This window comes from Geospiza fortis, unplaced genomic scaffold, assembly GCF_000277835.1.
Source record: "Geospiza fortis unplaced genomic scaffold, GeoFor_1.0 scaffold166, whole genome shotgun sequence".
NCBI classification, from domain to species: domain Eukaryota; kingdom Metazoa; phylum Chordata; class Aves; order Passeriformes; family Thraupidae; genus Geospiza; species Geospiza fortis.
This window is the reverse complement of record NW_005054310.1, coordinates 1,843,281-1,858,352: the sequence shown is the minus strand read 5'-3', so window position 1 is coordinate 1,858,352 and position 15,072 is coordinate 1,843,281. Positions and strand designations below refer to the sequence as shown.

The following is a 15,072-nucleotide window of genomic DNA, read 5'->3' as shown; positions in this document are numbered from 1 at the left end:
CAGACTAAACATTTACCTCTATTTGCCACAAAGCACATGCACTGCTACAGTCTATTCTCAAAGACAAAAATTTTAATAGAAGTATTTGTAAAGAATGCCTATTTTGAAACAGAGCATTCAATTGCTTGGTGAAACCCTTTGGCAAGGATCTTGTGCATTCCTAGGAGGATTTAAATTAGTTTGCTGCAGAACAAAACCTGGGTTACGGATAGTAACTTGGATACAGTCACACACACACACACAAAAGAGAACATTCTCACTCCTCCTGATCTTTTTTCCTTGAAAAACCACAACAATCAACATGCAAAGCCTGTTTTAATAAGATAATGTGAGGGGGTTTTGGGGAAGCAAAAAATACTGATTGCAATATAGTTTGTACACCAAGTTAAACCTGTTTGTACTTCTCAAAATTACTAAGGAGTGTAACTTGGCAAAATCCTACAATATCTGAAGCTGCTACTTTTGAACTGATATTTGAAAAGACAATTTTACATTAAAGACTCGAATTGTACATCTCAGTTTGAAATTCAACCCCTGATGTTTTCTAAAATAGTATTTGAGACATGCTTGCTTAAAATAATTTCTTAGCTGTTCACTCAAATCTCACTTTTCTGTTCAGCTAAGGACTAGGGCATCAGAATAAAGACAGGCCTTAACATAAAAAAAGAAATTTAAACCAGTCTCATTAAAACAAGGCTTCTCAGCATTCAGTTCCCATCTTCTAGGGAATCTTCATATACATGATAATTAGCTTCCTCAAAAGCTAAGGCTTAAATGTCATTTCTTTGTGTTGTAAATTCTAATTATTCATAGTAAATAAATTAGTGATACTCTTTTATTCCTTAAAGCAATGTAGAAACTTGAAGTAATCGTACAACTGGCAAAAATTAGGAGTTCCCAAAAAGGGAAGTAAAACTTCATTCTTCACATTCCAGTAGACTTAAAAAGGGCTCCATTAACACTAACGGGGAAAGGGCCAGTGACCTAGAACTTTACTTATAGTCCAAAACTATTAATGAACTCTGAAGAATAAGGAGTAATGGGTATTCAAAATCCCAACTCCTGTGATGTAGCAGGAAAATGAGTAAGCTCTGCTCTAATTTACTCTGACATGCAGCACATCATGGCTGCAGAAGCAGTATGTTACAACAAACCATCTTTCAGGAGTCACATTCTTGGGAAACAGCCGATTCCTGCGCATTCTCACACAAACTTTCATTTAATAGCAAAATCTTGAGGAGACAATAAAATCAAATGGACTTTATGACCACTCTGTGATTATTATTGAGCTTTATCCCATCTGCAAATTTTAGATTATGGATGCCACAGCTATCCACTACTGGAAGACAGAGACAATCTGAATATGTCCCTTGAAAAACTGTCAAATGAAAAGGCTTTGAAGCATCTTAATAGTCAGCTCTTGTTCCCATTTTATAGACAAATAAAAGCATAATATGAACTAATAGTAAAATGACAAAATTATTTCGAGCTTTCCTCAGACTTGTTCAGATTTGGGCTCCACAACTAAATCAAGCACTTGATTAGAATTTAGCTTTCTGAATGGAAACTAAGGATATAAAATACCATTCTTGAAAACACTAAGCTAAGTTACTCACAACCAGTAGTGTCATTCAGCTTTCAAAAACATCCTGCAAAAAAAAAAAAAACCACCATGCAAGGCATTCTATTACTAAACATACCTTAAAACTTTTAAAAAGAACATATTATCTTCTTACAATAGTGGAATAAGTACTTTTCTATCAGCACAAAGGCAGAACTCAGCTTTTATAAAAACAAGCACTATCAGATGATTAAGATATTGAGATTGATTTGAAAAGTTACTACATTTTTCTACTAGTCAGAATAAGCATTTAATGCTGTTTTCACATTCAAATTTAAACTATCTGTAACTGGATGACAGATACATTTGTGTGTGCATTCCATAATTCACCAAGATTATGAGTCTCCTAGATGGCTCTTACAAGCAATACCAGAATTCTTTCAAATACTATAAATATGAGAATACATATCTATCCAAATCAGCACTGAGTATTTTTGTTACTAGAAATACTTCTGGTTCCAACTAAAATGCTTCAGTTTAAAGAACGAGGAACAACCTAAAAAATATTTCCTACTTAAAATTACTGCATTGGACATATCATTTGTGAATTCATACTGATTTCCTTTCTTGAAAGAACAGTTGAATTAAGGTCCCTAGGCGCCTGAAACATCTGGAAAGAAAAGGATCTGAGAAAAATGTGAACTTTTACTAGCTTCTGAGGAAGTTACCTTGAAAAATTGGTAATTCTTTCTTTCTTATTCCTTTATAAAAAAGAAACAACCCACAGTCTCTCCGATATGTGTCTGATGAACAGTAACTCCAGCAAGGAGAACCAACAAAAAGACACTTTTCTCAGATATGCTTCACCTCATTTACAAGAAGGACTAAGAAAACCAACAAAAATAATTAACAATGCTTTATACTCCCTTTACTCTGATTTAAATATGATTAAAGTACATAATCAGAGTAATTTCTGAAAATAGCACATGAAGTAAAGACCAGGAAAAGAAACTAGAGATGGTTTTCAGAGGAAGAGCACATGAAGCAGGACTTGTTCAGCCTGCTAAAGAAGAAATCAAGGAGCAATTTCGCAGCAAGCTTGAACTATCTGAAGGTTAGTTACAAAGAGGATGGGAGCCAGGCTGTTCTGTGAAACAGCAGATAATAAAGCAAAGGGTACAAAATGCATCAACTGGATACTAGGAACAATATTTCAGTAAGAGAGCAGCAGCACAGCTCTGGGCGAGGTTACTCAGACACACAGTTGGAGAGACCATCCTGAAAGGTTCTCAAGCCTCAGTAAGACAAAAGCCAAGGTTGACCTGATCCAGGGCTGCTCAAAGTACTGCTCTGAGACTTCCAAAGGCCTCCTCCCATCAACAGTTACATGCATTTACAGAGGCAGCAGGACTGCTTGATTTATCTTCCATGTCCTGTCACCCACTTCTCCCCAAAGTGGAAATCTCAGAGTCCACTTGGCTTTTATTTTTCTTACATTTGGGCAACAATGAGATCAATACTGCCTTTTTGAGATGATTCAGGCAAAATGTTCTGTAATTCAAAGCTCTGTGTAAAGAAGCATTCAGGCACAAGTCCAAAGATGCATCTAAAAAAATATGCAGAAGCAAACAATTTGGAAAAAAAAGTCCACACAAACAACAAATCGGATGCATTTGAAAAGTTCTCCTAAAATATGCAAAGGAAAATCTTTTAAAAGCCAAAGCTTATGGTTTTGAAGAGCCAACTGATTCTCTATTATTCATTAGGGGAATGAAGAAAGATGGACTGCTTAAAATGCATACATTTTTCTGGATAGAAACATACTTCTTCCTGGAATATTTGCTCAAGTTACCCACACCCAAAAAGTGATCTGCCCTGTCCAAATGTACCTTTACTGCTTCACTGCTCCAACTCTAACTCTTCTGGCTATGTAAACAGACACACAGTAAAGTCACAACTCGTATCACACACTATATGATAAAGACTAGATATTGAGCAAAGGTGTTCCAAATGCACCAAACCCAATAAAGGTCAGCTTCCAATGGATTTGTAATCTAGTTCACTGAAATCAAATCAAAACCGCCAAGATCAGAAATCTCTCTCCCTTCCATGAATTATTTTCTGCTCCTTTCTCTCTGTGCCTTCACTTACACTGCATTTCCTTCAATGGCATATTAGTTGGATCGCTTCTTTTATTGGCCTTTCATTGGAATTTGTAGCTTTATTATTACTGAGAGCAGCAACTTTCTCAGATGCAAGGAAAAGAAGAAATGGGACTCGTGGATTAAAAGATGCAGAGGAAAACCAACACAGAGACAAATGTTGGAAAACCAACATAGTCACATGGAGACTGCAAATCCTATTCCATGTGTATTGCTACACGATCTAGTGAGAAGTTAAGGGATACACAGGTGTAGCTTTTGACTGCATTATAAAGTACCTTCTCAAGAGGATTCCCTGACTGTCCCCCTTCAATATGAAAGGACTATTTGATGAAAACAAGTAAGCTTTCAGCCAATAACTATAGTAAGCAGTGACTGTATTGACAAAGGCCATGGTGGAAATTGGTATTTGAGCAAAATTAGGAACCAAAGGCAAAAATAATGAAATTTTTTGATCAATTCATGGCAGCATAAAATAAAATCAATAAAGTTTGACTTGGAAATTAAGGCTGCCTTCAAATTAAGCTAAAGTAAAAAAAAGCATACCCTTGAGTGTATTTTAATTTTATTCAGTTCTCAAAACAAACTACACTTAGTCCTCCTACCAGACATTAACATCTGGAAGTGATGTGCACATTTCTGGTACAGTACTCTACTAGCAGATACAGCACAGAGATTTACAGTGTATGAGCTTCACACCTTTTCCTCTTGCTATTTACTGTCAAGAGAAGACAATCAAAGGACTTTTTATGGGGACTAAACAGGCAGCTGCCAAATGTCTGAAATGGGTAAGCAGCCAAAACAATTCCTTCAGCCTCATTACAGGCCCATTTAAGTATCTTGTAACAAAAGGCATTAAAGCTTAAAACAAAAACTCACAACTCATCACTTAGCTCTGTGGTTCTCTTTCCAAATACTTTAAAATAGTTGAGTGGAAATTGTTCCCTCCTGTTATCTTTTGTGCAGGTTTTGGTGCTGTCACATCATGACATACCCTCAACAAGTAAACTGCTCCAACACAGTAGCAAGTTTAAATGTAACATGACTGTATGGACTGAATTCCTGGCAAGTTCTTCAAGTCCTGGGTCAGTTGATTACAACAGCAGATATCTACTTATATTTCAACAAGAACTGACTCAACCATCATCTTCAAGTTCAACATTCCTTAAAAATCAAGGAATTCAATCGAACTGTGTGTAAAACACTCTGGCTACTAAATTAAATATTTAGAATACAGGATTATGTTCTGAACAATAAAAAGAGCCTTCTGGAGATAAATGCCTTTTTACAAATCCACCTTTCAAGGACAGCTCCATCTTTTGAAGAGGATTGATCTTGAAAGTAAAAAGCACTCATCTATGAACTCATTTGAATTATAAGCAGCAAATGCATTTAAGCAGAAAATAAGCACATTCTTGCAAAGCTTCCCAATTAAAAAAAGAAAAAAACCCAAAAGCCTAAATATCCATGATCACACTTCCACAGACTTTCAAAGGTGCTAAAACATTTGACAAAAAGTAAGAACAAACAAAAAAAATCCAAGCAGTAGCAAACACTAATTTTGTTCAGAGCCAAACCATTACACAGCTAACAAAGCTAATTTTTAAGTAAAATTCGCACAACACACTTTTTCATCCCAACACCACCAGTTCTGAGATCCCATGTAACACATTGTCTGCCCTGGGTGAAGTATCTTTAAGTATCTGCAAAATACCCACCTCGCTCTTGCCATATTCCCTCCTTCCCCTCCTCACTTTTTCAGCTAATACTTTGACATTACTGGCCTCACTAAACTCAATCCTGCAAATTCCTGACATTCATGTCTTCTTAATCTGAAACGTAACTTGAGGAGATGGTTAACATTTGACCTTTGCTCTACCTCAGACATACCTGGAGACACAAAAAAGTCCAAGGCATGCAAAATGCATTCACAGCCTGAAAGGATGTTTTATTTTAAAGTTCCCAGCACACAATCTTTAAAAACAACAATCCATTAAAACTTCAAAAGATAATTTAATAAAAATTTTTCTACAATTATAGACCTTTGCATAAAATTAAAAACTTTTACTGAGAATGAAGACATGAAGAAATAAATAAGAAATAAATCCCTAGAAGCACACACCCAGCAGTTTTGGTGAAATTAAGAATTAAATAGCTACCACAACTAACAAAAACAGTAAATCTCATTTAATTAAATTGGTACTACACTACAAAATGAACAACAATAAATCATACGTTGACTACAGAAGTGGACATGGTACCTAACAAGCTATTAAAATATTAGTCAGAAACAAATTACTAAGATAAATGGAGGATCAGGCTACAAACAAATCAGAAATAAAGCAACCAGCTACTTTGTAAAATAGAAAATCTACCTGCTTGCTCTAAATTAAGCCGAACAAAGGCTCAAATACCAGTACCTCTACTCTTTTTTTTTTCATCTTTAAGATGAAGTTTTAAAACTAAACCTTAAAGATTATTCCACTTTTTATCCACCCTCCTACTTTCCTTCATTATACACACACACACACACACACAAAAGAACTTTTGAAGATCGCTAGCTACACTTCACATGGGTGCATTTTAAGTGGGGTTTTTCATTGTTGTACTTCGGGAAAAAGCTTTGTTACAAATTAAATACTCTCAGCGATCAATAGGAAATGCTGCATTGGTGTACTATGTTTCTACCTTAAATGAACTTGTCAGGCATATAGGCTTCACATCCTTTCACCTATTAATTGCTGGAGTATACTATCACCAGACACTGGCAGTGCCAGAATTTTGAGAGGAGAAAGAAAAGGAGGGGTTGGAATACCAGGGATGAACATGATTGTTTAATGAGCCAGTGTCTCTTTGCTAGAATACAGTCCCCATTTGCTGTTATCTCTATGTGCTTCAGACATTTTGTTTGTCATACAGTTAAAGCATGACTGAACATGCCATTCTGAGACTGTTCTTGTTAAATAAAACCTGTGGCTACAACCAATAAAGGGAATGTCCTCTTACAGACATGAGGCATGCCACCTAAAATTTTAGTCAAGTTCTTAGAAGTAAAAAAGTGAGAAAATAAAGTGATTACTTTTCTTCTGTTCCCAAGAAATTTTCTTTTTCAGTTACAATTGCACCTTTCAAATCAATTTGTACGAGTAGCTGCTAACACATGAAAACACTGACCAGAAAATACGCAATTTTCTCAAAAGTAAAATATTTCAAGGAATGTATTTCCATAACTACATGACATTATTTACAGTCCTCTTTGGAAGGGCTGCCTATCACAGAGAAAACATGTCCTTCCTTGGACCTGTAGCTGATTCAAAGCCAAGACCTTTCAAATGAAACCAACTGCACTTTGGTTCAAGCCTAGATGCAAAGCTGAATTTGGAGTCTGGAGGCTATCCCTAGGCACAAACATCTGTGACCTACCACTACCTCCTCCAAGCTTCTTTGTCTGGACAGGCAGCTTCCCCTCTCACCCAGCACACACTCACACATCCCATTCCGTGTACTTGGTTCCCCAAGCCACCACCAGTCCCTCTGAGCTCACTTCTTACATCCCATCATCTATGAAGTTCACACAGTGCTGGCCTAGAAACAGTTCATGCACACGAGGACAGCTAGAAAAATATGGTCCAGGCTGAGTTCCAGATAGAAGGCAGCACCTGTAATCCCTGATGGAAACCCCTTTAAGGCAGAACATATCCAGTCATATTTTAGGGGATTCATTCATGATTAATTAGTGCAGCTTCCTAATAAACAGTGTCCAAGCAGAAGAACCATCCCTGCACAAAAGATGGAAAAATCTTAATTCTGTAAGTTGAATAAAAGTAGACTATAATGGAAAAAAAATCCACTTAAAACTGTGGAAAAAATATTTTACAGGCCTTACTTCCTTTTTGCTCATCAACTCTTGATACTGACCAAATACTACTCCAGCCACAGATCCCAGTTCATACAGTCCCCCCAAGCTTCCACTGGAGTCCTGCTATGCAGAACCAATGATTGTGGCAAACAACCAAATGGGGAAAAAGAAGACTCTTTACCATTTATTTCAGATTTAGATCTCTACCCTGAACTACAGGATGCATAAATGCTATGAATTCAATTTCATAGAGAAATAAAGAAATGTATTTAAATTGTAATTTTAAATACTGGCTCATAAAAATGTCACCAAACTAATTTTCATATTTAAGCTTAGATTCATACACATGTACATGAACAAAAATTTTGGTCACTGTGTTTTAAGAATGGCTGTAACAAACCTTCCATTTCAGAATCTATAATTAAAAAATATGGAATATATAACTTGACTGGAATACACTTTTCTGTCTCCCTTCTGACACTCAAATACTGCTGCTCTTTCTCTTTGTCACATGTTCACCTCTATCTTCCAATAAAAGTTTTATCTATCCCATACTCATTTTGGAAGTGCTGTGGAAAATGAAGGGAAAATCCAGCCATACAGTCGCTGCAGATTTAAAACAGTTAACACTTATGCAACCCTGCCTGGTTTTTCCCAATATTCTTCAAAAAAGTTTATCTCAGTCTCCAGACTACGAAGAAATGCAAAAGGCTTTATAAATACCATCTTATACGCAAGTATGAGCACTGGATACAACATGCATTCAAGAGACCAAAAAACTAAAAGAAAAGATAAAAATAAACCAATCAACAGCATGAGAGAAAATCACCTCTGTTTAGTGAGCTGCTTTTTATTTATCATCTTCATCAATTGTCTCCAGACACACCAACAAAATTATCTCTTCTAAATTATATCTGTAGTTAGCTACCTTTCCTTATCATCTGCTTTTTTAAATATCAGGCCATTTTTCATCTTTGTTGAAGGCCTGCAACATATTACAGGATACACACATCTTGAATTTATCCTTCAGTTTAGCCTTTTTTTGTTATTTCCTATTATTTCAGTAAATCTAGTCAATTGCTCCTCAGTTTCTGCCTTAGGCTAAAAAATCCAAGCATATTTAAAGAAAGATTTTTACAGGTGTATTTTAAAGGAACATAAACCATTCCATTCTGCCAAAGTGTTACAAAAGCCATTCTTTTAAATACTGCTCCTTCCAAACTGAGATCTGATAGACAGACCTCAAGCCCATGCACCAGGCGCACAATCTGCACTCATTCAAAAACAACTGCACTTACTCAATGTAGTGGCGAGCCCACCAAACACTCTTAGAAGTGGGAAGCAACACTGACATCCAAAGGTCTAAGAGTCAGCTTGAACATCACTGTATCACATTTGCATACCCACATTTTGCATTATTTCCATATGGAGTCACATAAGGTCAGCATGATTTATCAACCACAAGTTCAGCAGTGCCCGAGTGCCATCCTGGTCCTTCCACATCGATCCGAGGATCTCAAAACAGAAGAATAGCTATTCTCAACCTAAATTAATATGCTGTAGCACCTAAATACAAGGCTGTAGGGATGCTTACACTTGTAATAATGGAATAGATATTAACTGATAGCTTGCACAATGTACGTAATCCAGGCTTCAGATCTCATTTTCTGGTCTCTCTGCTCATGTCAGCAGTAAGTGATGAAAGCTTTAGAACATAAAAACATACAAACAACCTCCAGATCATTCTAAATAAATAGACCACAAAAAAAAAAAGGAAAATCAAAAAGGGAAGCAGAATGGCAGTTATGAATACGTCATGCATGCAAAAACACATCAATATTTCCAAATTCTTGGTTTGATTCTGAAACATTCTTGCATCTCATTAAAAATGTAATATGCAATGAGAAGTGGTTTTTTGTATTGAGCTGCTCAGGAACACCTGCATTCAAATAGCCTCTGGGTAACTTTGACAAAAACTGATTTGACATCTGACAAGCCCCAATTTTTTTTTAAATGAAAGGAAGAAGCAAGCCCACAAATGGGATATATTAAAACACCCATTTATGTTTTAGACTAAAGAAGATAAGGAGATGCTCCTCAGTTTCTGCCTCAGGCTAAAAATAACTCCCATATTTTGCTGCAGAAGTCAACTGCCTGAGGGGCAGTATTTCACACAAGGTAATTACAATGCACATCATCTTCAAGAGGATACAGGGTATCTCACTGTATAAGTCTTGTTAATTTTTAGCTTATTTCTATTTTCACAAAATTATCTTTAGAGTTCCTCTGTCTTTCTAGCCATGAAGAAGTACAACAGACTTTGTCCTTTTTCAAATCTATTAGTACGAGATCAAAAGAGTAGAGAAATAGGCTGAATAGGAAATTCTTTGACAGATGGGTTAGGACCAACAAAATTCTAGCTATGCCATTCAGAAATATCTGAATGCTGGTACCTAAATATTCAGTTGCCAAGTGTGGGTCCCTAATTTAATTGTTAAGAATGCTCAAAGTGCCCAATTCTAATATACTTCATTGGAATGCTTTATCAGAGTACTTAACACACCAAATATATGCTTCTTAAACATTCGGCTGTAGAATTCCAAATCTGAAAAACGACTACATTTCTGACATTCCTACAGTCTTTACTACCTTTGTGAAAGAAATGTGACCATTTTCTAGGCTCAAACATCTTGAAAAACAGTGACAAATCATTAACTAATGATTAAGCTCCAAACATATCCTTTACTTCTTCTCAGCATAATATAGTATAAATGAATGTAATTTAAAATACAAAAAATAATGTGGACCATCTCAATTAATCATATCTTCAGCTATTTTTCTAAAAGAATAAAACCAAAGGATTGCTCTGTCAAATGTCTCTACATTCAGTTTTTAAATCTTTCAGCATTTCTCATCATTTTGCAGATGTTTTTAGCTTTTGTCTAATTGAAATGACAGTGTCATACAATCGTCCTTTGAAGTACCACATTACAGACACACACACACAAAATCTTTTATCTTGGAGTCAGTGCATTAAAGAGAACTTTTTACAAAAGGGCCTCAGAGCTTTTATAGGAAGGAAGAAATGGTAATCCTAAATATGGTCGTGTAACAGAAGTTAAACAACTCATTTAACACAGGTCTAAACCATAATTTTCTACAGGACCAAGCACTTCCATGTTCCACTCCAATTTCCACATTCCAAAATACCTAGATCTTTACTCAAAACAGATCTTTCTCAAAACTACTCCATAAAAGAAAACAAACTACAAACAAATAAAGCTAAGCTTTTGATTTTGTGTTCTAGAGGTACCTGTAGCAGCTATCAGCTTCAGGAAAAAACACAAATCATTAAATATTACCTGTGAAAAGATGATAGCTACTAAAGTACAAAGAACAGAGCAGTCACACATGGAATCTTTTCTGGGTGCCAGCCTGTTTTCCTACATTCTGAAGAATGTGTATCATACAAGAAAAAATGAGGAGAGTTGCTCAGTTAACAGAGCTATGAGTCCTTACTCATACTGCTAAGCACTGTTTTCTGACCAGAGATCAATATGACTCTTGATATCAGACTTGTGAAAAAATGAAGTCATAGTCCTATTTCAGACTGGATTTAGTCTATAACTGTTAATAAACTTTATTGCCACAAATAAAAATCACACACACTCCATCTCAATCTGTGAATTACAGTCTGGGACACAGACTACAAGCACAACTACTGCCAAACTGCAAACAACTAAGGCTAATAAGGCACTGGCATAGCTCTGGCTGGGCAAAGCACTCATTAGTTGATCAATATTAATAATAATTCCTAGTTCAACCTGCAAAAACAAAATGTATGTTTATGGAAGAAATTTAAATTATACTTTGTATCACTGATTACTCTGTTCATTGCATCTTGGGAGTATTCAGATTAAATTTGTTCTAAAAGCAGACTTAAGAGCTGCTAGAACTCTTTTGAAATGGCTGCTCACCTTATATGGTTGGTTTAAGCCTTTTTTGATGTTCACTTTGTTTAATAATCTGTCAGAGTACCAGAATATTAATTAGCTCCTAAACTCTGCAATAAAGGGCATCTTTCAGAAGTTCAACAATCTTGAGGAAAATATACAGTAATTGGTGAACAGGGATCATGGCATGAGGCTTACAGATACCACACTGAGTTTCTGCAGGGAAGAGAAGGAAGTAATCATAGAGAGGTATCTCATCATCTAGGAGAGTTCTTAGAAATGCGGACCTCACTGTCAGCTGATGTTTTGCTTACTAACAGTTTTACACAAGTTGAAGAGGAGACTGAACAAATATTTTGCACATGAATTCATGTTAATTTCTGTCTATTTAGCAATTTCTATACAGTGTAGCAAGTCTTGGAGATGAAAACTGCCAAGTGGCTAGAAAACTATCTCACAGGAAGCACCAGGCAACATTTCTGCAGACTTTTTCCTATGTGTCTGATTATGGCCATGGTAGGAGCAGGACACTGAGCAAAGTGGTTCTTTAGTCAGACACACTACAATTAGTCTTATTTCATTGGTGCACAGAGAGGAAAAATTAAGCTAAAGAGCTTTACAAACAGCATACAGTGGGAAGAGACCAATCCAGATGAGTTCAGGTTTCAGATGAAATCCCATGTTCCTACAAACACTAAACTGCATATTGCATGGAAAACAGTTCATAAAATATGTACCAGTAACTACAGTGGACAAGCAGGACATGAACAAGTTCCTATAATTCACAAAAATAAGTAGCGGGGTCAGAAAGTGCTGAGAGGAGGAACAGTGAAAGAGGGGAATTCCCCATTACTGCTGCCTTGGCTTTTGCCTCCTGCTATGGTCTCTCATACATCTCACAGATGTCTGTGGCTTGGACACCACACATACAATCTGCTGTTATTTCACATCATCTTTCCACATCTGAGTGCTGCATGCATTTTGCCCAGCTATCCTGCCTTTGTACCTCAGATCTTGTTATATCACCTATTTCTGCCCATCTAGATTGTTGCTCTTCGAAAAAACCAAATCCATCTTCTTTCCAAGTGTCCCAGGCAGACACCAAGTAGACCTAGGCTTTTTGCAGCAGTGCATGGCAGGAGACAATGGAGGTAAATGTAAAGGACAGACCAAAAGAAAGGAAAACTCTGTCATTTCAGGGACAGTCATGTCCTGATAGCATTGCCAAAGAAGCTGTGAAGACTTCATCCTTGGAGATTTTCCAGATCTGACTGGATGCAACAAGGTTGAATTAAAGACCTCCTGAGGTTCCTTTTAGCCTTAATTACACTTGGATTCAATACCTACACAAAGAAAACACCCAGCACTGCACGGGACTATGCTTCCATAAGCCTCCCACCTACTAAAAAGCTTCTGACTTAAAAGATTGAAGACATCAGTCACTTCCTTAGGTTTCAGATCAAGAAAATCAATTAAATACTGCATAAAACACTGTGTGAAGCCCACACCTAGCACTTGGTTGTTGTTGTTTGTCTGTTTGTGTGAAGGTGAGTAACAGTTGAGAATTAAGATAGGTAAAAATTGCCGATGGCACATCATTACTTTTGTTTCTCTGAGAGGTTTTGTTGGCTAATTTATTTTTTTAATCGTACCTTAACTCAGGATGATGTTCTTGTATTTTGTACCAAACATAGCTACCATCTAAGATGATGTGATTATTACATGGTAAGACCATACAACAAAGTTGAAAATAAGATTTTCACTCCTGGAGTAAGAGAGACCTAAATGTTCCATTCAGTTCTTCATAGCAACATGCAAGCCAATCAAATACAGTAAAATCCTGAAATAAAACATCAGGGTTGTGGTTTTTATTTTAATTTCCCATGACCTTGTGTAGCACAAAAAGTAAGTCACTCACTTAGTCTTTCAAATGAAATTATTTAAATACACAACTCCAGCCCTGGGGGAAGAAAAGTTGTGGAGAAAACCATACGTGAGTTTACATAAATGTAGTAAATGTAAACTGGATATAGTTTTAAGAACTCAGTACAAACTTGTATGGAACTAATCAACAGTGGCCCTTCCAACTTGCCATCAACCAGGATCCCAGGTCCTTTTCCATAGGTCTGGTCTCCAGTGTTACACTCCCCAGCTTGTCCGTCCATGCAGGGTTGCCCCATCCCAGGTGCAACATTTGTCAATGTCCCTCTGCCTTCATGGCAATAAACATCTCCTCCCAACTCAGTGCCATCAGCAGACTTACTCAGCATTCCTTCCAGTCCTGTGTCCAAGTCATTCATGAAGATGGTGAAGAGCACAGGGCCAAGGATGGAGCCCTGCACAGCCCCACTAGTGACAAGTCACCAGCCTAATGTAACTCCACTCACCATAACCCTTTGCTCACACTTGCTCACCGACTGCGTGACGTGTTTATCCAGCTGTGTGTTGGACATTTTGTTCAGAAGGATACTGTGACAGACATTATTAAAAGCTTTACTGAAATCCAAAAAGACCACAACTGGAGAGTTACCTTGTCAAAAAAGGAAATTCAGTTTGACAAGTAGGACTTGCCCCTCATGAACCTGTGCTGGCTGTGACCCATGACTGCACTGTCCTCCAGGTGTTTCTCAATAACTCCCAACATATGCTCTCCATAATTTTACCATGAACTGAAGTGAAACTGAGAGACCTGTGGTTACCAGGGGCATCCTTCTGGCCCTTCTGGAAAATTGGAGCATTTGTCGAATTCCAGTCGATTGGGACCTTTTCCGATTCCTGAGACCATTCCAGAATCATTGAGAGAGGCCTTGTGATGACATCAGCCAGCTCTTTGAGTACGCCTGGATGAACTCCATCAGGTCTCACAGATTCAGCTGAAAAAGCAAATCCTCTACGAGATTGGGGTTCATCATTCTCACAGTCATGGCTCTCCAGCTCAGGGCACTGGGACTCCAAGAGGCCACCACCAGTGTTGAAGACCGAAGAAACAATTAAATGCCTCTGCTTTGTCTACGTTCCAGTTTGTGAGGTGACCATTTTCATCACATATATTATTTCTGCACTGCCTTTTGCTATTAACCTATTTTTAAAAGCCCCTGCTACTGTCTTCCACAGTTCTGGCCAGCTTCAATTCTGACTGAGCTTTAGCTACACCAGTTTTCTCCCCACAGAGGTGAAACAACATCTTTGTAATATTCCCGTGTCCATGAACATTGCTTACACTGGACATACAGTTTCCCTTTTGCCTTAGCTGCAGAAGAAGAGCCCTGCTCAGACAAGTTAGCCCTTTGTCTCACGTGCTTGACTTCCAACATTTTCAAGTTACCTGCTGCTGTACTCACAGAAGGTGGTACTGAAGTAAAGCATTGTTAGACCACAGCACTTTCAAAAGCATCTTCCCAAGGGACCTTACTCACCAGCTCCCTGGGCAGCCTCAAGTCTGCTCTCCTCATGACCATTTTAAACTTGATCACTTCCTGGTCACTGTGGCCAAGACAGCCACAGACCAATCAATCCACTCCACTCACAAGCCCCTGC

General features: G+C 37.4%; 1 protein-coding gene across 1 annotated transcript in view; it reads right to left on the bottom strand.

Annotated features, from left to right (window-relative positions):
* Positions 1 to 13,988, bottom strand: part of PAWR (pro-apoptotic WT1 regulator) — a 64,013-nt gene extending 50,025 nt beyond the window's left edge. The window contains exon 1 of the mRNA XM_014312350.2: positions 13,923 to 13,988. Within this exon, the coding sequence (XP_014167825.1) occupies positions 13,923 to 13,988 (66 nt within the window). The remainder of the gene's footprint in view (positions 1 to 13,922) is intronic.
* Positions 13,989 to 15,072: the final 1,084 nt, after the last annotated feature.